The 23,959-nt window shown below is 33.0% G+C and overlaps 1 protein-coding gene and 2 long non-coding RNA genes across 3 annotated transcripts; 2 read left to right on the top strand and 1 right to left on the bottom strand.

Annotated features, from left to right (window-relative positions):
• Positions 1 to 241: 241 nt before the first annotated feature.
• Positions 242 to 2,790, top strand: LOC145795087 (uncharacterized). The gene is made up of 3 exons (XR_014335307.1): positions 242 to 527; positions 674 to 759; positions 2,414 to 2,790. It is a non-coding gene; the product is annotated as an uncharacterized LOC145795087 (long non-coding RNA).
• Positions 2,791 to 3,004: 214 nt separating this feature from the next.
• LOC145795083 (uncharacterized) lies at positions 3,005 to 3,568 on the top strand. The gene is made up of 2 exons (XR_014335291.1): positions 3,005 to 3,138; positions 3,274 to 3,568. It is a non-coding gene; the product is annotated as an uncharacterized LOC145795083 (long non-coding RNA).
• A 9,548-nt stretch (positions 3,569 to 13,116) lies between these two features.
• On the bottom strand, positions 13,117 to 19,391 carry LOC114269407 (GroES-like zinc-binding alcohol dehydrogenase family protein). The gene is made up of 6 exons (XM_028210719.2): positions 18,915 to 19,391; positions 17,429 to 17,537; positions 17,240 to 17,331; positions 16,878 to 17,136; positions 15,551 to 15,694; positions 13,117 to 13,423 (listed from the first exon to the last, which is right to left on the bottom strand). Exons 1-6 carry the CDS (start codon positions 19,259 to 19,261, stop codon positions 13,328 to 13,330), a joined length of 1,047 nt encoding a protein of 348 aa, XP_028066520.2. The 5' UTR covers positions 19,262 to 19,391; the 3' UTR covers positions 13,117 to 13,327.
• Positions 19,392 to 23,959: the final 4,568 nt, after the last annotated feature.

Raw genomic sequence — 23,959 nt, forward strand, 5'->3', positions numbered from 1 at the left:
GATCTCGGACAGAAGACAAACCTGCCTCTTTTTTTTTTTTTTTTTTTTTTTTTGTTTTGTTTAAATAAAAACCACCTGGAGAGAAGCTGCTGGCCATTTTTTTTGTTATACATGTATGTATTTACAACGGACGGAGTGTACATCAAGCGTGGTCCAGTTGGGAATAGACGGGGAGGGAGGGAGAGAGAGAGAGGGGGGGTAATGTAAAGTAAAATTCATTCCCCAAACCTCATAGTTTCACCTCCCACGCAAACCCCCTGAAACCCATTTGACTGCAGTTTGCTTCAGAGAGAGTGGGATTCTCTCACTTTTCTTTGAGAGTAAATGCTCCGGACTATGGAACTTGTTAAAACGTTTTAAGTATTTTGATGTATGTACATACCTATGTAATAATATTGTTCTCTCTCTCTCTCTCTCTCTCTCATGTTCAGAGTATAGATTTGCTGAGATCTTTGAAGTCGCTTTCCTCCTGTTTATGACTCTCATGACGACAGTGACCCATCATCTCCCCTCTCTTTATATTATGCGTAAATAACAACACTTCTTTCATCCCCCTAATTTTTTGCCACTCACTTTTTCCCATTTCTTTCTCTAATTTGAATATGCTTTTCAGCTTCTCTTTTTCTTCCTTTGTTTTTCTCATCTTGTTTTTTTCCCCCTTTTTTTGTTGCAGTGAATGAATTGACATTCAAATTTATACCCTGCACCACTGGAGATTTAGGGTTTCAGTTTTTCAAGACACATCCCCTATTGTCAGCAGTTAAGTTCTTTCTTTTCTTTACTTCTCTTTTTATTTATTTATTTTTTCTTTTCTGTTTTAATTAAAAAAGTGAATGTTTTACAATATGAATTTCACTTGATTTTGTTTGTCACAGTAAATCCAATGACTTGATCATCTGTGCTACTGCTACTTTCTCTGAGTGTATTTTTGGAATTTGAGGTTTTATGGCTTTTATTAGAAGGCTAAGAAATTTAGGTTTGTCCACACAATAGTGATGATTGCATATGATATGTTTTCTTCATTAATTGGGGCTTCCTATTTAAAACAATCTAAGGTGAAATGGGAAATGGGTCTTTATCTCTCTGTAGTCAAGCTTATATTTAGGGTTAGGGTCTGGAAGGTTCAATCTGCCTAGCTTTTCTGTTCTGGAAGATTTTCTTAATTGTTCTTGGGTTTTAGATGTTTTATTAGTATTTTGATGTAAATATACTTTAAATGTGTCCCTTGTACTTTTGAGAATCTTTCATGCTACTTGATAATAGAAATTTAAACCAAAAAAAATGAAAAATTGAAAGAGAAAAGTTGGTTTTGACCACTCCTTGTTAACTAAGACATACACATTTTAAGGCAGCTTTAATAGGTTTGAAATTCCGTCTCTTCTGATTTATTCTAAGGCCAATAAGATTATTTTTTGATTCATTTTTGTTTCTTTTTCTTGTTGGATTGATGACCCAAAAAAGGTTTTGATCTGAAACTAGTTTTTCTACATATAGCCTGAAGTGGATATTAGTGATAAAAGAAATTTAAACCCAAATAAATAAATAAATAAAAGTTGAGAAAGAAAACTTGGTTTCAAACACTCATTGTTATATTCTAAGGTTAATAACATTATTTTGGTTTCAATTTTGTTCTTTTCTTGTGTTACATTGATATGATTTCCTAAAAAAGGGTTTTGATCTAAAACTAGTTTTCTACATGTAGTAAGCTTGAAGTGGAATAGTAGGACTAACCATAAGAAGAAACTCCAAAAATTTGTTCTCTATTATCATCGCCCTCAACTGATTACTTTTAAAACTCATCATAATATTTTGATTCCTAAATCAACATTCCAAATTGGCCATATTTTGTATACATGTTACTTTTACTTTTTCTTTGAGTTCTCATGGAAGAAAACTACTTATGCTACTATGTCAAGAAAAGCATTAACTACTGTCAATTCCTTCAAATGATTATCTTTTATTTTAAACATGAAGCTGGTAACCATATTTGATCTATTTAATCAAGAAATGAGAATTGTTTCATGTGGCCCACATTTAATTTACAATTTTACTCTTTTCTCTTCATGTTTGATGGAAGAAAATTATTTGTGGTTACCATGTCGTAAATTTTGTAACTATGGCTTTGCTACTAACCATTGAAAATCATTGAATAAACTGTTTCTCCTTATTGTTTTCTCTATAATGAGTCACATAATTAAGCACAATTACATATAATAATAAAAAATTAAAAAAAAAAAAGAGTAACATAAGCATATTTGAGCATTTGAAATTCTATATTAGGAGTGTTCACAGACACTGAAAAGCTCACTATTGGTTTTAGTAACAAGTAAAATGATTGTTTCACCATTGATGATTAGAAAAATTAAAGCTTGGGGAAAAGATAAATTTTCATTTATTTTTTCATATGTGGCAGGGTGGAGTGCAGTTGAATTATGGTTAACACTGGCAAAAGTAGCTGCACAGGAATGGTCTGAGAGAGCTTCCTTCGGTCCACTCATGGATGAGATAAGGGGTCTGAATTAGCTGCCGACTCATTCATTCAAGCACTCAGTAGAAAGGGCATTCATTAAATGGCTACTGTGATTGCATGAATGATGCGGGAGATAGTTTTCATTCCTCTCCCTCTGTGCTTGGACTGAAGGGAGCTCCCTCTTTCTGCTGCCTGATCTTTTTCCTTCATGCATTATAATCATTCTTGTTTTCTGCTAGCAAACTTTTTCTATTGGAGAGTACTGACTTTAACTGCCTAAACTTTGTAACATCCAAATATTTTGATCTTCTTTCAAGTTATTTAGGGCCTCATGTATGCCTAATGATCCCTAAAATGCTATGAGGCTCATTACTGCTTGGCACTGGTGCAGTTGGGGAACATCCCAAATTTCAAGTTAGCCATTTTCTTCCTACTTTTCCTGTCTAGAAAATTTGTTTCTGGTCTCCCTCGCTCTTGTAAAGTTTCAAGATTATTGTGATAACAATCTTCTTTCCTGGGTATTGCCTTTTTCATATTCCTCTCTTTAATTAGTATATGTAGACATATTTATCATTGCTTTTTTCTGGTGTTTTCCTGATTTGTTTGACTTCTTTCCTTTTTCTATAGCTATTTCTCTAACCATAGCTCTTCAGATGTATCCTCAAAAGGTAATGTGAATTGTATCCATCAACATTACCACATAAAAATAATGAATTTTGTGTTGTTATTGAAGAAAATTATATTCTTCATGAGGTTTGCTCATATTGGTTGTCCCACTGAATTTTTTCCTTGCTTGTTCACAGGTTGTCCTTCTCTTAAAATCTATGTTAGATTCACTTGTTCACCCATTGAGGCTGAAGTGGTTGGTGAGATAAAACTTCATCTTCTTTCTTCCTTCACTTCTTCTTCTTCTTCTTGTTTCTTTTTTCGTTTTTCTTTTTTTTTTGTTTTGGTTGCCCTTTCAGCAAACAAAATGGTGAAGCTCCCCTTTAGTCTTCTTACATTATATATTTTTCTTTATATGTTGAGTGCGGAGTAAGACCTGTTTAATTGTTTCTTCATTTTTTTTCTACTGATGAAGAGGTGTTGAGTCTTCAATCTCTAGTAATACAAGGTGCAATGTTGATTGGAAGTTGGATCAATATTGTGCTCCTTTTATTCTTGATGAGTTTTTATTTGGAAACTGCAGAGTTTGGTTTTCATGTTGTATACTTGGAGCCGGTTTAGGTTTTGTTTCGCATAGAACTATGACTAGGTTTTTGCAACACGCGCCATGCGCCGTTGATACAAATTTTTTGGCTTAAGTGGTGAAAGTCCATTAAAAATAAGAAAACATCACTGTCGGTCCTTTTTTCTAAGCCAATAAGAATACGAATATCGGGTTTGAAACTAGTGAATTGAGTACTTTAATGACTTAGTCGCGTGGGGAAAGTACAAAGCCATGTATGCTTTGAGTTTAAAAGTTGAGTTCGATGTGGTTCGTCGAGAAAGAAAGTACACTTTGTTTCATTTTAATTTCATTTGCAACTGTGCCATGAGTTCATTGCTTGCATATTTTATATCCAGTGGCTATGTGAGCCCCCCATTGAGATGTTGAATATATAGTTTGTTTAATTTGTTTAAATTACTTTCAATTTTCTCAGACAAGTGATGGTTTGGTATATTGGGTTAAGGGATTTTGCCTAATGGGGATGGGGGGACCTCTTTAGCTCAGATCCTGTTTTGGCAATGAGCTTTGGTCTTACTTTTACAATTAGTCAATTTATGTTGTTTTCATGTGGTCCCTTTTTCTTTTCTTTTGTTTTCTGTTTTTCTTCATAATGTTTGGAAAATGGGAAAAGATGCATAACAATAATGTTGTATTTTTAATTGAGACATAATTCTGTCTTTGTGAAGTTGAATAACAAAAAAAAAAAGACAACTCAGTGCACGACATTTTTGGTACTTTGTTTCGAAAGGGTCCCGTCCTCTTGTTGCTTTCAGAAAGTGTTGTAATATGAAGTGTTATTGCATTAAATTGTTAAGGCAAAGGTAGATGGGTTGCTCTGAAAAGGAAGAAGAAATTCAACCATTGAAGGAGAATTGTTGTTTTGAATGAGTTGGATTTTTTTTTTTTTTTTTTTTTTTTTTTTTGTGGGGTTATTTGGCATGATTGATATAAGTGTACATATTTGGATAAGTGTATTTATTTGGGTTATATCATCTCTTTATTTTTCTGTATATTTTTTCGTAAGAAGTCAAAAAGTATAATTATTTAGATCATTCCAAACAATTTGAACTTGAGAAAACTTGAGAGGTTTGCAGAGTTTATACCATTCGATATTTTAAACTGTTTATTTTATAGGGACTCTTAATGTACATAATTTATAATAAAAAAAATAATAGGTTGATTTGATAATTTTGATAGAGGTTAATGCTAATCTTTGAGAGATGAAAAAATACTTCTTGGTACTTTTTATTTATTTTTTAAATTTGCATAATAATATATAACCTTCTGTCGAAGTAGTTGCTTTATCTATATTTAAAAATAAAAAAAAATAATTGGCGGGCCTACATTTTTTTTTTTTCTCATATGGCATATGCTGGTGTAAATTGAAAGCTACATTAGGAAAAAAAAAAAGTGAACTAACAATAATCTAATATTTTTTTTACTAACAGTTTTCCGGACAAAACTTCTTATTATTATTATTTTTTGTTTGGGGGGGGGTTATTATTTTTTTTTGTTTGGGGGGGGGGGGGGGGATTTATTTATTTTTCGACCTGTCACTTTCGACTAAGGGCAAGTTTGGAATATTTCAAAAAATATAAAAAGACAAAAAGTTACTTAAAAAGTTAAAAAGTTAACACTATTCACCAAAAGTCAACAATTACGGCTGCACAATTCCCAATTTGAATTTTTCCCTACAAATTAATTTTTACAATTTTTTATTACACATTTTTTCATAAAAAGTTAACTCAAACATCTATATTTTCAACCTCAATTTTTTAGTCCAAAAAGATAAAAAATGCATTTATTTAGGACACCCTAAACAATCCCTAACATGAAACTCAGAATTTTTTGTAAGACTCTCAAAATAATACATAAAACTCATCACTTTAGACATGCATTAATATAAAAGAAATTAACCATTTCTATTCATCAGAGTAATTCTTACAACTGTATTATATATTAACAACAAAAGCAAATGCCCTATGGGTTTACAGCTTTCCAAGTTAACACTTGGTTACAAAAAAAAAGAGTGCTAACTCAATACATATTAAGCCTTTGGCTTGAATTCACATGTAACACATCAAAATAAACAAAAAAAAAAAAAGAGTCTTCCACTCTCATCATCATCCAAGCTATGTCCTTGGAAGTGGCATACTACCTGTACTTGAAAATAATGTCCCATATAGGGTGAGCCAACGCCCAGAAGAGATATGCCAAACACAGTATGAGCAATAACTAAGATATTAGCAATTGATAAATGTTTAGTTTTCATAAATCAATTCATAACCCATTTCCATTTCATGACCACTATGTTCATGTTTTATTTCAATTTCCATTTCTTATCCATTTCACAATTTACATCAACGGCTCAAAATCTGGCCAACCACTTATATGAGACAGTGACTCATATTAAACATTTCTCATTTTACAATAGATAAACATACTAGTTGTATCAACATCTCAACAGATAGGCATACAAACTGTATCTACATTTCAATAGATATGCATATTAGCTATATCAACACTTCCAATGATAAGCATATGAGTTGTATCAACACTTCCAAAGATAAGCATATGAGCTATATCAATACATTATTTGACAAGCATATGAGCTGTATTAGTAGAGTCCATCCTCTATCTCCTCTCAAACAACATCCGGTTTAGAGGTCCATCCCCTATCTTCCCCTAAACCGTGGAGTACATCCCCTATCTCCTCCCACACACACAACGTATATACATAAGGTCGTATACACAATCAAACAATACATAACGTTAATGTATTCTATCAACCGTCATACTCTATGACATATTCACTTGATTAGTTTTAGTTTGCCTAATCATCATGCATTGTCTACAATAATCAAAACTACCTTCCACCGGTAGCCCAAGCAATTATTTCTAAACAGATAGTAAAAGCTCCAATAGATAAAATATCAATGTTTTCAAAAGTGAGCGATTAACAAATCTAACTCCACTATTCTACCATATAATGAACCAATTTCATTATTTTCAACTCAATTCCATATAACCACAATTTTCTCAAATTAATCATACTAATTAATTTATATATCCAATTAGGGTTTTCTACCATTTCCCAATATTGACCCAACGGTGTATATATCATCAACCAACATCAATAACACTATTTTGAAACCCAAAATACATATTATGAGCCCAAAATCACAAAACCCTCTTTAACACATTTTGAAACCCTAAGTCCCAAAATCAACCATTTAAACAATAAGCTCAAAATCTATGTTAAAACCCATAAGAATGAGTAGGAATCCCTACCTCAAATTTGGAGCTTAAGGAAAGAAGATGACGAAAACGAAGTTGCTCCAAACCACGAGTTTCTCGGATCAAAAGATAGCCCTCGACGATCAACAACTTTTTTGTAAAGGCCAAAGGTAAGAAAAACACCCTAGCTAGATCAATACTTAGAGAGAAGTTATGGTTTTAGAGAGAGGAGCTCTCAAATGGCTTCTTCGGAAAAGTAAAAGATAGAAAGAATGAGAAAAAGTGATTTTAAAATGTCCAGCTGCCAACTGATATACGACCTTCCCGCTCGAGCGCGAGTATAATTCGAAAGGGTAAAGTTTCTCTCTAGTTTACTAAGGATCGGATGAGTTTGGATGGTTTTTATTATGGTAATTTGATTTGTTTATTTTGTAAATTTAAACTCTTGTATATACTATTTCGTTTGTTTCAGCATAAATATTTTATAAAAGAATATTTTTTTAAAATAAAAATACTTTTCTATATTTAGTTTTGACATTAAAATTGAGAAAGAATCTTGATAAATTCACATTCCCAACTGTACAAGTCATCGAGGACACCGGATGGTCTTGTTGGGGACATAAGGGCCAATTTCTTGAATTTGTTGTCCATGTGCGAGGATTTAACAAATTTAGTTTCATAAATACCACCTATATCTGTCCCAATTTTTATCTATCTGTTCAATTATTTTAATCTATCTATCCAAATTATTTGAACTTATCTTTCTCAATATTTTTAACCTATCTGTCCAAATTAGTTTTAATCTATCTGTCCAAAGCTTTAGGTTAATCTGTCCAAATTTATTTTAGCATATCTATTACAATATTTTCAACCTATCTGTCTAAATTATTTTAACCCAATATTTTTTGTACTTTTAATACCTGTCCAAATTGTATTAATATTTTTAATCTATCCATCTAAATTATTTTGATATATTCGTCCAAGTATTTTTGCTTATCTGTCCAAATTGAATCTATATGTGCTAATATTTTTCTTATTTATTTATTTATTTTTGCTTATCTGTCCAAATCGAATCTATATTGTGTGTCCAAATCATTTTAACTTTTTGTCACATAATTTGGATAGATAGACATATATGGTCCTGGAAGTTGGATCAAAACGTTCTTGAAAATATGGCCTTAAATTAAATGTCCATAAAATAGATTTATGAACAAAGTCTCCTAAAATTAATATGCATTGTATTAAAGGTGGTGAAGTAAAAATATTTTTCGTCTAAATAAATTTTGAAAAATATTTTGAAGCATTTATCAGTAAGTTCCATACACAAAATTCAAAACTCATCTAGTCTCAAAATAAAATATTTGTACCAATTAGCTCTACATATTTTTAATTGTTACCGATTTTTTTTAAGGGTAAATTACATTGACCTCTCCTAAGGTTTACCTTAATTACAAAGACCTCCCATGCAGTTTAAAAAATTACAGACCTCCCTTACTTTTGACACTAATATACAGATACCCCCTTTCCATCGAAAGAACATTAACAACATTAACTTGATAGTGAAATTGACCATAATACCCTTCAATCATTGTCTTCCCCAAAGACCTGACCCACTCTATATCATCAGCATCTTCCTCTTTCTACTACCCATTTTTGCCATTGTCTTCTTCACACTCTCTTCCCAAACCTCTCTAATCAAAAACCCAAAACCCAAACCAACAATAACCCAATTAAACACACACTCTTATTTCGACAATTGATCAAACACACTATTATTTTGACAATTCAAGGGTTTAAGCAAGGAAGTGGTTCAAGACACACATTGTTATTTTGACAATTGATCAAACACAGATAATTCGACACACACATTCTCAATCAAACATAGATAACCTGATCAAACACACACTCTTTTCCCAAATTGGCAGTTCATATATAGATAATTCGAGCTCGTCTCCGAGTGTGGTTTTGATTGAGAGAATGCATCACACTGTTATTTCATCGCCTCCGCTGATGATCGAATCCATGGCTTTCTCTCTTTCTCTCTCTCGCTCTGTGTTTACTCAATCATAATTGTTCTGTGCTTGGCAAGAACATTTCTAACCCAAGTCAAATCTGGTGCAAAGGTTTAAGACTATAACAAATCGAGATTGAAGTTCCAGTTGACATGAGATCTGTTTGTAATCCAGTCGAGAACTCCGCCGCTCTCTCGCCTCATTGAGCCTCAGATCTTCTTCTCATCGCATCGCCACCATCACACTCAACCACCATTGTGATTTCGCTATTTCTCTCTCACTCTTTCTGCAACCGTTGCAATCGCCATGATTGTCATCGCGATCTGCCATCACTGCAACCCTCACGATTGGATTGCAACCACTGCGACACCAAGCTCCTTAGATCTAGGGTTTTTTTGTGGTGATGGCGGAAATGGATAAGCTGAGAGAGAAATAAGAGTTTGGTATGGTGGTGGCGGCACTAGACGGAGGTTTTGAAATGGGTGGCGTCGAGACAGCGGAGGACGACGGGGGAAGAGAGATAGAGCACAGAGAGAGAGTGAGAGGGAAGAGAGAGAGATAGAGTGAGCACAGTGATATATATATACATATATATAGGTATATATATATATGTATGAGGGAGGTAAGGGCAGTATTGGAATTTGAACAATAATTTTGGATGAAATCAACGAAATTTGTTTGAATTTGGACAAATGAGTAACAGAAGGGGGGTATCTGTATATTAGTTTCAAAAGTAAGGGAGGTCTGTGTAATTTTGAAACTGCAGGAAAGGCCCCTGTAATTAAGGTAAACCTCAGGGGAGGTCAGTGTAATTTACCATTTTTTTAATTATAACTTTAAAAACGTTGTTACATCCCACCATCGTCGAACTGCCGTTAGATGGTCATCGGAGACTCGCTGGAATGTTCAACATCACCGACAAGTCGCTGGAGTATTGCTAGGAAGTTTGCTGGAGTATTGCTGGAGTTTTCTAAACGTCACTAGAAGTCGCCAGAATATCCAAAATATTCGCTAGACGTAAAAAACATCGTCGGAGACTTACCGAAATATCCAGAATATTGTTTTAAAAAAAAAGAATAAATGGAGAAATTATAGTGAAAAAACATAGAAAAATGTGCTAAATATTGATAAACTAAAAGAAAGGAAAAAAACATAACAATAACAAACAACAACAATGGAAAAAAAAACATATTTTATTTTTCAATTTTTGTAAGGTTTAAGCAAATAATCTCCAATATTGATCAAACTGAATAGCAAGCTTTGAAACTGCAAAATGTTACAGTTTCAAGGCATGATTCTATTAAGCATTTATCTTTATTAATCAAACTAGAAAATATGTTATGAAACTGCAAAATTTAGTAGTTTTAAAACATGTTAGCATAAAAAAACTAAACCTGTAAAATTTTACAGTTTTCACCGCCTGTAACTAAAATTCAAAAATAATTTGTTCAAAACTTGAAAATTTTCTCCATTAAAATAGGAAAATAGAAGTGTATAGCAGAGAAAAGGTAAAAAAATTGAGAGATCGAATGAGAGAAACAAATATAGAGAGAAGATTATACTTTGATAACTATTTTTTGTTTGGATCTAGTTGGATCTCATGTATCTACACAGATCTGAAGTAGATCAACCATCTTCTTCGTCAAAAACTCGTCTCCCTCGCTGGTGGTAATGGTGAAGAAAGAAGTCAATGATCGCTGGTAAACCCCAATCAATGGTAATCGTCGGTCGTTGGTAACTATCCTAAAGGTTGTGAAATTAAATAAACTTCTCTTTTAAATAAGACTTCTAGATAATTTGCTCAAATATTTTCTATTGACTATCGTTTTGTATCAACCTAAGTTTTTTATATATTGAATTATCAAAATGAGGGGTCGAAACTACACCCATCAGTCGATTGTGTGGCCTAGGGACGGACTTATGTGGAGACTATAAGGGGCCATGGCCCCCCTGCTTTTGGCTTGACTACCTGTGTATTTTTTATTTATTTATTGCTATTTCCTATGTGACGTGTATTGGCCTCCAACTCTTCTTTATTCTGTTTTTTTATTTTAAAGCAATTCATGTGCTCTTCTCTTTCTTTTGTCTTTTGTAATTTTTTTTATTCTTATATTTTTTATTTTCTCTCTTCTTTTAATCTTAATTTTTTTTTCTTTTTTTCTTTTGGACTAATCTCTTGATTGCAAATTACATGTTAATTTTTTTTTGGGGGGTCACAAATTCAGCCATATAATGCCCAATTCATTGTCATATAATTGTGGTAAATTGTGAATCTCTAACATTACTCACATTTTTATTTAAGTTCTGGTCCCCGAAAGATAAAAGGTTGGTTCCATTCATGGCATGGCCTAGTGAGAACCAATTTCAATTCCGAGAAAAGGCCATACGCCCATTGCCCTTTCTGATCCTACCCTCCAAGTGTATCTCTCTTTAGGGGTGAATATGGCCCAAATTGGTCCGGATTGGAGTAAAATCAGGGCCAATCCGTTATTTACGGTTTCTGAAAAATTGAAACCAATCCGATCTGTTTAAATCGTGGAACCAATCCAAACCAATCCATTTGAACATGGATTGGATCGGTTTAGGAATACGAATTCACATAATTAATAAGCAAAAAAAATATACAACATTTTAATTTCATAAAAACGTAAATATAGTATCAAACAAAAGCAATAAATAAAAGCAACAAACAAAAGCAACAAAACTGGATATACACATTACACAAAGCAGAGTTCTCCTCAGTATTAAAACTAAACATATCATCAGACAAAAATAATAAGAAAATTGGTTTAGCTTTTATATGAAATAAGAAATCATATTATGTGGAAGGGTCTATAATATAAATATAAATTATTTATATACGGTCCGGAACGGTTTCAATTCGGAACCGATCCATGACTTACGGATTTTTAAATTTCTAATTTGGAACCGAACTACTGATTCAAAAAATCAATCCAAACTTACGAAATTAGACTTTATTGAGGAAATTGCATTTAAGTTAAGATTTTGAAAAATGTATTAGTTTTTTCACTCTAAAATTATAATTCAATTATAATAATAAATAATTAATGTAAAGAAAACTCTCACAATATGAACGCACAGATGAAAAGATTTGAACTCTTAACATCCTGATGAATTCCAAAGATTTTGGCCAAGTTAGCCCTGTCGATTTATTGACTCATCTAATTCACCAAAATATATAAATATATAAAAATAAAGCATTTCATTTTATTATGAGTATTTAAACCCAATTAACCCAATAATTTATTTTTAGTATTTGCCTCCTCTTCATTGTTCTGACCTGGAACTGGAAGCCACCATCTCACTGTGATCGTGTTACAGTACCAGCTTCTCAAGAAAGAAAGAATGAAGATTTACCATGTAAATCTTCAATTTGATTAAGAGCGTTGTCGAATGATTTCTTAACAACTCTAATAATACTTCTCATTTTTTGCTCGTAAAAATACCCCCCAAAAGAAATATACACTAAATATTTTTACCTAAATATTTTTTCATCTATACTTCAACGCCACTCTTTATTTTTATTTATTTATTCACACAAATTATTTAAAAAGCGTTCCAATACTCCAAAACAATCAACCTTAAATTTTTTGTTAAAATAATTATTATAGTCACTAACTTGTTAGAAAGAGTAAAATATGATGAAATCATCTCAACTCTGCAAAGCCTAGAAAGTGTATGATGAATCTTTTAAGTGTTATTACCTTTTATTAAGAAACATTCTGAGCCTAGAAAGTTGTAAATGATCATAAATTGCTTTTTAATGGCAATTTTGCTCCACATACTTGTCACATCTAGTTATATGTGCTGAATTAGGTTGTGCTGCGAGTGCCATGTTGTGTTAGTTTAATAAGCAGTGTCATTAATCAAAAAAATTTTAAAAAATGAAATACTAGTGTGGTAAAATAAATAAATAAATAAATAATAATAATTTCGAAAATGCTCAGTGTGTTTTTGTATGGTTTCCTGTGTTGTTTTAGTTTTATTTATTTATTAATTTTTTTATATGGGTCCATTTTTTAAAATTTTTATGGTCTTAGCCTAGGGCTTAAAGAGTAAATACACAATAATTTTTTTTTAAAAATAGTTCCAAAAAAAAAAAAAAAACTGGCTTAAAAACATTTCCCAGATGAAGATGATCAGGGTCAGTAGAATTGAGCATTATCTGATCATCAAGATGGTAATTGGATTAAGGACTAGCCTTAGGTTCCTGTGATTTTTCTTTTTGGGCAAACATTATTCATTGGATCTTCCCCTACGTCTTGTTTTGATCCAGCAGAGTTATAAAATTTACCACAGCATTTATTGAGAATAAGAATGGAGAATTCCAACATTCAAATATTTAACCCCTTGACTCGATTCCAAATTCTGACCAGATTAAAGCTTAGATCTTGCAATTTTGCCGTCATCAAAAGCAATCATCACTTTCCCGATCACTTTCCTGTCCTTCAAAGCAGAAAATGCAAGGTTGGCCTGTCAAGAACAAACAATTACATCGATCAGATCAGAGATATTGAGATTGCAACAGGAAAATAAAAGCAACCATCAAACACAAGGTACACGAATTTCCTTGTCACTAACATTTTCAAGGATCGAAAACTTGTGATACCTTGACAATGGATAATCAAAGTACAAACAAGTCTGTATGGGGTGTCAGAGTGTCCGAACAAGAAAGATAGATTGGATAGGGATTGGGAAAGGAAAATGATAAATGTGAATGAAATGTGGAATATATCTACATTTCACCTATCTTTTCTATTTTCCTTTCCAAATTCTTACAAAAATCCATGATCCAAACTCCGAGAGTCTAAAACTAGCAGAGTTGCACTTAGGCAGGCCACAAAGTACCTTAACATTTGAGGGAGAAAAAGCCAACAACGGCACAAAAAAATTCAGCAATTTACCAAAACCTAGTAACCATTAGAATTAAAAGGCACTGGCTAGCTTAGCTAGTAAAGTCTTTTGGTCTGGTGCCTAGGATCAAATTCCTCCTTCACCTAGGGTTTGGAGATGGAAGTTATGAGCGCTGGAGAATATGGGACCCAAAAGGGAAAAAAATGGGAGACTGCAATGGCTATTTTTCTTTCCAAAGTTAACTAAGGATTTTGAACCAATGGACTGTTGCATGGTTTGGTTGCTGTGAGGTTAAGTGATTCGTTTGTGTCATATTCTATATGCATTGAAGTTCTACATATAATCAAACATGCAAGTACGATGCTTCTTAGCCAGAGAAATGGGAAAATCTGTTATGTTAAATTTGTTACACAAATTGAGAATTACTAGCACAAGGATTTTTGGTCTTATAATTATTATTTTTTTAGGTGGGGCGGGTGGGGGGTCGTTGAGAACATGGACGTTCGTGTGGAAAAGAATTTTTCTAGTGTTCACAAGGATGGCATCCAGTGGAAAGATTGGGAACTATCATTACACTGAAGAGGTCGCAATTTAACTTGTACTAAATAGAGTAACTAATGTCACATGACTTACTGTCAACTCGGGATGACTTGGAAACAGAAGGGATCAGGGAGTATCATTAATACTATCCAGCTGAAAAGCGATAGATAAGGCGGTAGAGAAGAAAGGGTCCAAGCAGCTTGGACTTAAGAAGTAGCGGGCCTAACCAGATCCGAATCTGTGCTGAAGACGATACCTGAACTGGTTTAATCTAATATTGTTAGTATGAAGCGGTTTGGACTGTTGCACTCTTGCTTTTGGTTTTCTTTAAAGTTGTTCGCTTGTTGTCTTCTCGCCAACTTTTAGGTGTTATGCTAGCATATGATGTGCTAACTCTTTGGTACCAACCTAGTTGGGATTGTTTAGTTTTGCTATGATGCTCTTCACACTCACCCTCTTTATTGATATTCTGATCCTGGACGATGTTTTTCATCAATAATTTTTTTTTTTCCCTTCACTGTTAAAAAAAAAAAAAGACGACAGATAGCAGAAGGCCACTGTTATTGGTGAAAACACAAGAATCCATTTGGGATAATGAATTGGATAACCGATGCCAGTGACTCGACCAAAGAATTCTTAAGATTAATGGTCATGAAGGTGTGACTACATTTTATGTTGGATGCCAACCTACCCCAACCCTCCCTTATCCGGTTTTGAACTGATTGTGTAGAAGACAAAAACACTAAGCATGACACAGGTGGACTTGATTGATACCAGTGACGAGATGAATAATTAAGCAACTGATAATGGAAGAAAAAGCAAGGTCATTTCAAAGATGAACAAGAGCCAAATGATCCATGCCAATCAAAAAGTCATTTGATTACGTCAACAAATGCAATAGATTTTTTTCTCACTGGTGGTGGGTGGGGGAGGGAAGAGTTGATAATTCCTTTTTCGAGATTTCAAAGCCTAATATAAGCTTCACCACTTGGGACTCTTGGGTAGAAGTGTCAAGTGGAGGTGCAAGTCAAGCTTTGGATTTGCCTGGTCCCTAAAGATCCATTAGCTTTTTGGGTAGCATATTTGAACTCATGAACTGTCATGTCAGCGTGAGTAATTTAGGGAAGAGTAAATAGTGCTTATAAATCCCATTTGACAAGAAGTTTTCTTCAATTAAAGGAGAAAGCAAAAGATGGAGCTGCTGACCTCTGAGAGGCTGTGAATATGAGAAATGTTGATGGTGATTAAGCCGCTCGCCAGCCAGGACAGTAGCTCCTTCAGAGAATCTTCCAGTACAGCTGGTCGATGTATTTTATAGCTTCCCCAGAACAGTCCATGAATTGTCCAGTTCTGCATAACACGCATCAAAAGTAATTAGAGCTTAAAAACAATCCGACACGCACATGTTATTAATTGAATTGATAAGACATAAAATACAAAGACCAGACTAGATTTTCCAGTTGAATTAAAGTCTCAGAACTGGTCTCTATTAGGTTCAAGTTCAACCATCAATTTGAAAAGTGATGTTTGTACAAAGTGCTGGACGTTACCAAATACTATTTCATCATGTTACATTACAACTTATTAAGTTACAAAGGAAGCCTTCATCATTATTTCATTTAGACAATATCATTACAATAGTACTTTAATTGAGCAATGCTACAGAGCCAAAAAAAGTTACTCGAAATATTGCCAAGAAATGGAGGTGTGTGATCCACAACCTTTCATTTTCATTTTATCATTTTATTGTATTCTTTTTCAATTCACAGCCCACGTGTTTGAACTTCCAAGGCAGACCTGCAAACAGGATTAGCTTCTTCATTGGTTTAACCATTTGGTTTGATTTTCCTAAAATACTAGTTAACAAACATGGTCATCAATCATCATAAACACACATACCTACCAACTTCTTCTGTAAATGCATGATATCAACACAAAACATGCGGAAAAGTATATCTCTATGGGATCTCTTAACCATGCTACACTCTTAATGTCCACAACAAAAACTAATGATAATAATATAAATAAATGAATGAATGAGCTACGCACACACATTCAGACACGCGCGCACACACGCAGAATGTGTCTTATTAGCACTATTAGCAGCTATGATTATGCCAATATATGAGCAGTTGGAGTTCAACTCCTTATTTGACAAGGTGCCCAGTCCAAGATCCCCCAGTTTACAACACAGCATGGTCAAATTATTTGTGAATTGACAAAAATTCCGTTTAAATCAAGATTCACATATTCTCTCAGAAGGATAATTTGTCTTTTCACACTAAATTGCCCGGGCAATAGGGCCACCACCTATAACATTGTAGATTTTGTAATTTTGAATGGACAGCAAGTTTAGCCCCAATACAATCACTTCCATCCAAATCACTCATTCACATTCCCAATCCTTCCCTTCAATATATTCCTCTTTTGCCTAGCCTTTTTCTTTCTCAAACAACAAATAAGTAAATCAGTTAGAACTTGAGTTCCGAATAACAAGGACGTTGGATGGTTTGAAACTTCAAAAAAGGAGTACCTTAACAAGAGCGATATTAGCAGGGATGACAGGGATATCTCCACTAGCAAAACCTATGACCAGAATTTGTGCTCCCCAGTTCAATAACTTCATGGTTTCCTTTGTAAGTTTGCCTCCAACTGGGTCATACAATACATCAACCCCTTTGAGCTTTCTTGACTTCAGGAATCCCTTGACGCTTTCAGTGACGTTTCCTTTGTTCGAGTCAACAACATGATCAACACCCATTGACTTCAAAAACTGCACCTTTTCTCCTCCCCTGAAATTCAAACCATCATTCAGGCCTAAATTACACCACAAACCTTTGAGTTATGCCACCGACACATAATACAGAGACTAAAACTTCTGCTTTACATAAGTACCTGGCAACGGCAATAACAACGGCGCCACAGATCTTTCCAATTTGTACAGCTGAAATCCCAACACCTCCAGCTGCCCCTAGAACCAGCAACACCTACAATTTCATCATCACCCATGGATGTAGACAAAGGTATGTAATATAAAACAGAAGGGCATATGACATGGCCACAAACAAGAATGGGGATTGATACCTGACCAGAGCTCAATTGAGCTCTATGAACCAAGGCTACATGTGATGTTCCGTATGCAACAGGTAGTGCACCAGCAGCAACTAGATCACATCCATCAGGTACTCGATACCTTTACTTTCTCAACACATAAGAAAATGGCATAAAAATAACAAAATGCTGAATGAATCCATGCCTAGAAGAAACATATGTCTAAGAATGTGAATCATAGTACTGAGGATGAATAAGTTACAAGCTTTATGTTGACTGTACCTATATGTATGTAAAGATTGTATCTTCATATATACAAATGTAGAAGCACAATTAGATCTCCTCGGTGCACTATGGACACATTTCTAGACTAGTTTTCATTATGCACAAACAATAAAAATGGTTAGAAAGGATGGTGGCTAGCCAGGAAAAAAGAGTGTACAATAGCCTAACTCCACATGTTCAGTTGGTGAACAAGTGTTGAATAGTTGATTTTTACACAGCAAATATTTCACGTGAGACCTCAAAATGATCAACAAGGCTACCCTGTACCATTGCACCGAAGGAGAACCAAACATGCAAAAGAACTAGCACCAAACCCACTAAATATTCTACATACTTTACCTCCTTACTATTAGTATCAAAGAATTTGAATAACCGGCGAAACTTTCCAGTCCGAAGAAAATCGAATAACCAAATTTTTTTTTGAAAGGAATTCTTCTTATTGAATCAGCACTGCCAGTGATAATAACATTGCGGGTGCCAGTACAATGTGGATGTAAGATTTTTGCGTGAAATATACAAGTATCTATGGGTTATCTGAAAGCTGCACACACACACCCACAGAGAGATATATGTATATATACATAGTTCTAGGGGTGATAATTGGTTTAATGATAAAATCTTTGCCTAATAATCCTGAGGTTATGAGTTCAAGACACGGGACAACCACTTTGTGCATTATGCCAAATGTTAGATGTGTACCCAACCTTTCTCCTCCCAAACAGATATTAATGTGTACTATTTGGGTGTTATTTTTTTATGTATTCATAGTTCTGCCTCTGTTTTCAAAACAACATTTGTTTCTTGAGTAGTGTGTAAGTACTGAATACTAACAACCCGACCGAGAAGAGTATATTTTACAATTCTGCCCCATTGCCCAAATACTAGTATATGTATTTATAGTTGAAGTGCTGCATTTCTATACATTATATTGTAATTCTTTTAAGATCATAGTAAAACCACATCGACCGTAAGAGTAAGCGGATTACCCTATTATGAGATGAATCACGTAAATCTTTTGTGTTCTTGTATACACTTGATTTTGATTCTTATTTAATTCCCGTTAGTGTTTCATGTCTATCAATTCTTAACATTGTTTTATATACATGATTAGCAGCAGATCATACACAAAAAACCGACTTGAATTTCTCTCAAATCATTCAAGCTTGAACAAGTAAAATTCCTAATGTACACAAAGATTAAATGCTTATCAAATATAAGTGTATGTATGACTCACAGATCAGTCTCATCGGCGACGATGAATTGTGCGAAAGAGCCGAGGGCTGCCAAAGAGCAGACAGGGTCGCCGATTCTGAACTTGGAAACATTGGGACCGATGGATTCGACGACCCCGGAGTAATCGGAGCCTGGGATGAAGGGTAAGGGGGGTTTTTCTTGGTACTTGCCGAGGATTTGGAGATAATTGGCAAAATTCAAGCTGGTGGCTTTGACTCGAACTCTGACTGAAGTTGGAGAGTTGAGTTTGGGGATTGGGTGAGACGTTGAGAGGGTTAGTGGCGAGTCTTGTGTTGAGCTTGGGGGTAGTGTTGGATCGCCGAGTTTCTCGCAGATTAGAGCTTCCATTGTTGATCGATCCTGAGTTTTTGGGCTGAAGAGAGAGATTCAGGGTTTTTGAAAGGAGAAATGTTAGACCAAAAAATTAAGCCCGTTTGTTGTAATCTAAGAAAAAAGTTAAGGTCACGTCATTTTATTTAACTCACAGTATTCCAGTGCGGTCCGATTCCAGTGACGTGGCGTGACCTTATTGACTGAGATAAAATAAAAAAAGTATTTTTTTTTTCCGCCTAATCAGGGTCCTACACACTCGATCCCCAGCACCCCATTGGGGTCGGAGGCATTTTCCTTCTCTATCATATCACTTTAAATCTAATTTATATGCAATTTATATTTCATAAAAAATTAAAAAATACATTTATTTAGATCATTCCAAATCACCCCTAAATATCTTGTATAAACATGGGATTTATACCATATAAGTCTCGTATGAATGTCACACCTACCTGTATGACACATTTAGGGCGGGTTTAGGAGCAAGTTATTTTAATAATTTTTTAATTTTTTAATTTTTTATTTAAAATTTGAGGTGAAAAAAATAGTGGGCTTGATTGGTTTGTTTTTGAAAGAGTTGTTTTTGAAAAAAAATTTAGGGAGAGTTTAGAATTTTTTTTGGTTTGTTTGATTGTATATTTTGGGAGAGTTATTTTTTTGGAGTTTGTGATGATTTGATATTTTGGAAGAATTTGAGTAGATGTGTGTAAGAAAAAGTGATTGAGAAAGAGAGAGGAGAGAGAAAAAATAATTAATTGATGTGTAAGAGAGAGAAAGTGATTTTGAAATTTTTTTGAGAAAAACTCAAATCAAACAATTTTGTAGAAATTTTTTCCTAAAACTCATCTCCCAAATGCAAACCAAAGAATGACTTTTTAACTTTTTACGAAAAGATGTGCAAAAAGTAGAGAGAAAATAGAATCTTTAACTTTTTAATATAAGTTATATACTTTTTAATTTTTTTAATAATTTTTTAACTTTTAGGCTAAAATAGCTGTTTGCCAAACGAGGCCTTAGTAAAATTTTAAGTAAATTATAAATATACTATTTGAAATTTGATTAAAATACGAATCGTCTCATGTGATTTTGAAATTATATTTCACCCTTTAAGGTTTCTAATTTCATAACAAATCGTCCGTTTTGTTAATAAATCATCAACTCAATTAATTACTTTCAATGATATTAAAAATGTATTTCAATTAATAATTTAGGTAATTTTATTATTATATAGGATATCAATTATGAATTTTATTTTTTTAATTAATTTTGTTAAATAAAAAATTTCAATAAAAGAGTATTTATAATTTTTCAAACTATAAAAGAATAATCTGTATTTTAAATAAATTTCAAAAGATATATTTATAATTTACACTAAAATTTTTATGTCTCTAGCATTTTTATTTTGAAAGAGGGTGGGTTCCAATTCATTAACACGCATTGGCAAAAGTTTTTGTAGTTGACTTTTTTAGGTTAATTTTTTTTTTTAACTTGGTTAATAATTAAGTAAGGTTAAGGATATTAAAATTTTTATTAAATAAATAATTAAATATTTCATATGGTGGGGTTTGTAATTTGTGGACCTCATACATTTGATAATTTATTTATAGAAAATTTGAAACCTATAATGTTTTTCTCAAAAATTTATTAAGTAAGGTTAGGAATCTCAAATATTTTATTAATATTTTTGTTAAATGTTTTATCTGGGTGTGAAACTTACATAATGGTGTGAGTTTCACATTCATGTGAGAAATTTGGTTGAAATGTTAGTAAAATATTTGACATCTTTAACATTTTTAAAATTTATTTAGATTGATTTTAATTTTTAAAATTTTTGTAAGTAAAAAAATAAAATAATTATATTTTAAATGTAATATTTTATTTTATTAATTTTTTAATACATTTTTTTTTAAATAACTAATTTAATCACATTCTATTTAAGCTTCGTTTGGTATTAGTTACGGTAATCAATTTTTTTTGTATTAGGACTTTTTTAACTTGACTTTTTTAGTTTCGTTTAGTTTTTATTTTTGAATTTTTTTAATTTTTATAAGAGAAAAAATTATAATTATTATAATTTGAATGTAACATTTTTTTTAATTAATTTATATAACCTATTTTATTTTATTTTATTTTATTTTTTTTGAACTTTTTTAACCATAAATATTTACCAGACTTAGTGGTGCTTTGAAAAGTTGGTAAAAAATTGATTTTTTTAATTTTTGACTTTTTTAATAGTTTTTTTAACAAAAAGTTGGATTATTTTGGATAAAAAAACTAACTTTTTTCCGACTAAAAAAAGTTAAAAAGCCAAAAAATTGACTTTTTTAACAACTCTCCAAAAGACCCGTTAGAGCATCAGTATCAGTATCTTTAAATTAACAAAAAGTTAAAATATAAATAACAAATCATCAAATCCTTCCTCCATCAATCTCAGCAAATTTTTGTTAAATTTGCTACAGTAACTCGCTTCATCAGACGAGGAACTGTTCATCGCTAAACGCGATTTAGGTGTAACGGGATGTCTGCCAGGAAGTCCAGCTGGACGTCCGGTCGGTCAACCCGCCGGTCAACCGGTCAACGTTGTTTTTTTTTTTTTTTTTTAGTTTTATCTTTTGTAAACAGTGGCGACTCTATGAATTTTTGTCAGTGGTGTCAATCAAAAACTTAAATAGCATATATCTTACAGAAAATTCACATTAATCATTATATCACCTATGGGAAAAAAAATCAACAAATTAATTTAAATTCTAAAATTATAAACAAAAATATTTCAATATATTGATACTATTGTTTAAGCAAAAAGACATGCTAATATCTAATATGGGTTTAAAATTGGTGGATTCAAAAGAGTAGAACTTAAAATTATGGGTTCAAAATTGTATTTTAGTGGGTTCAATTACTAATTTTTTTCCTAAAATCTAATATTTATATAATAAATAAATAAATAAATTCAGCCAGGGGGTTCGGGTGACACCCCTGACCAAGCTTTGGAGCCGCCCCTGTTTGTAAAACATAACAATTGTTTGGTTAATAGGTCATCAATTTAATAATAAAAAAAAAATAACAAATATTTTAATAGAATTGAGTTAAAATAAAGAGTTTGATGCAATGAATGACTAACTAAAATATAAAAATAACTTTTTTAATTATAATATGACTAAAAATTTACTGAGACGGATGCGGATGCGGATGCTCTTACCCATACGAAGCCTATCGGAGCTGCTAGGTAGCTCGACAAACTCGTTGCCCCGAATGGCTCGATTGTTGGAAACGACTCCGTTTTGACATTTGTTTTTTTCTACTTTTTCCCTCCTCTTTGCTTTCTCTTCTTCCATTCCCCTGGGCAATCTGAAAAATTAGAGGAAGAAGGAAAAATTGGGGCTGTATGAAGAAGAAGAGTCCAAAAAAATCAAACAGTCCCAAAAATTAATCTGAGAAAAAAAAAATCAAAATCAAAATCAAAATCAAAACCAATTTCAGCAAAAAAAAAAAAAAAAGCTGCCCCAATTTTAGCACAAAACAGCCCCAATTTCAGCAAAAAAACAAAAGGAAGAAGAGGAAGAAAATAACCCCAATTTTAGCAAAAAAAAATCCCCAATTTCAGCACAAAACAGCCCCAATTTCAGCACCAAAACTGCACCAAAACAACACTAAAACAGTCGCAAATTGAGCAAAACCCATGTCCAAAACCCACAAAAGCCATCAAAATAGAAACATAATCTACTTATTATTATTATTATTATCAGCCTTTGGAGAACCATGTCTCTACGCGTTCACACAGATGGATGTTTCACAGAGAGATGAAGGATGAAAGGATACAAGACGGACCAAATCGCAACTTTCCATTCGGTCGGCGAAGTCATCTCCGGCGTCCTCTCCTCCTCTTCCTCCTCCTTCTCCATTTCTCTCTTTCTCTTTGTTTGTTTGGGTTTGGAGTGGAAGGGAAAGAAAGAAAGCAAGAAAGGAAAGGAAAGGAAAAGAAAAAAAAACGTCAAAAGACGTCGTTTCCGAAATCGAGCCATTCGGGGCAAATAATTTTCGAGCTACAAAACAATTTCCGAAGCCTATTTAATTCGGGGACAATTAAAGAAACAAAATCCAAGAGAACGTACAAAGGATACAAGAATGAATAATGCTTGAGACCCCCTTTTGGGGGTCACCCCCTCACCCCCCTTTGCCACGTGGCGGGTGGTGATTGGAGGAGCAGGAAAAAAAAGAAAAAGAAAAAGAAAAAGAAAATGTAACCAATGAGAGAGAGAGGGGGTCAAAGGGAGTGGGGAAAAAAGGGGGGATGAATCATTGTTGTACAAGAATAGGCTGTTCCCCTGCCAATTGCCCATGCTGTCAGTTCGTCATTTTTAGATTTTTATGGAAGATAAGGTAAAAATATAAAAAAAAGAAAAGTATTAATTGAGACTCCCTAATTCACTGCTATTAATACAAGGAAAATGATATGAATTTTAAATAAATTATTAAATTTTTTATTAAATATCTTATATGGATATGAAATTCACACAAATTACATGTGTATAAGGTTTGATAAAAAATTTGATATTTTATTTAGAATTCCTAACACAACTTTTAATATGAAATGAATTATGTGAAGGGAGTAGACTCACACTCTTCATCTCTCCTCTTTCTATTTTCTCTCTTTTCAACCTCATTAGGATCAAAATAGTAATACTATATTGTGGGATGTAACATGGAAAAAAA

Source organism: Camellia sinensis, chromosome 1 (genome assembly GCF_055761805.1).
Source record: "Camellia sinensis isolate YWXY chromosome 1, ASM5576180v1, whole genome shotgun sequence".
Lineage (NCBI taxonomy): Eukaryota > Viridiplantae > Streptophyta > Magnoliopsida > Ericales > Theaceae > Camellia > Camellia sinensis.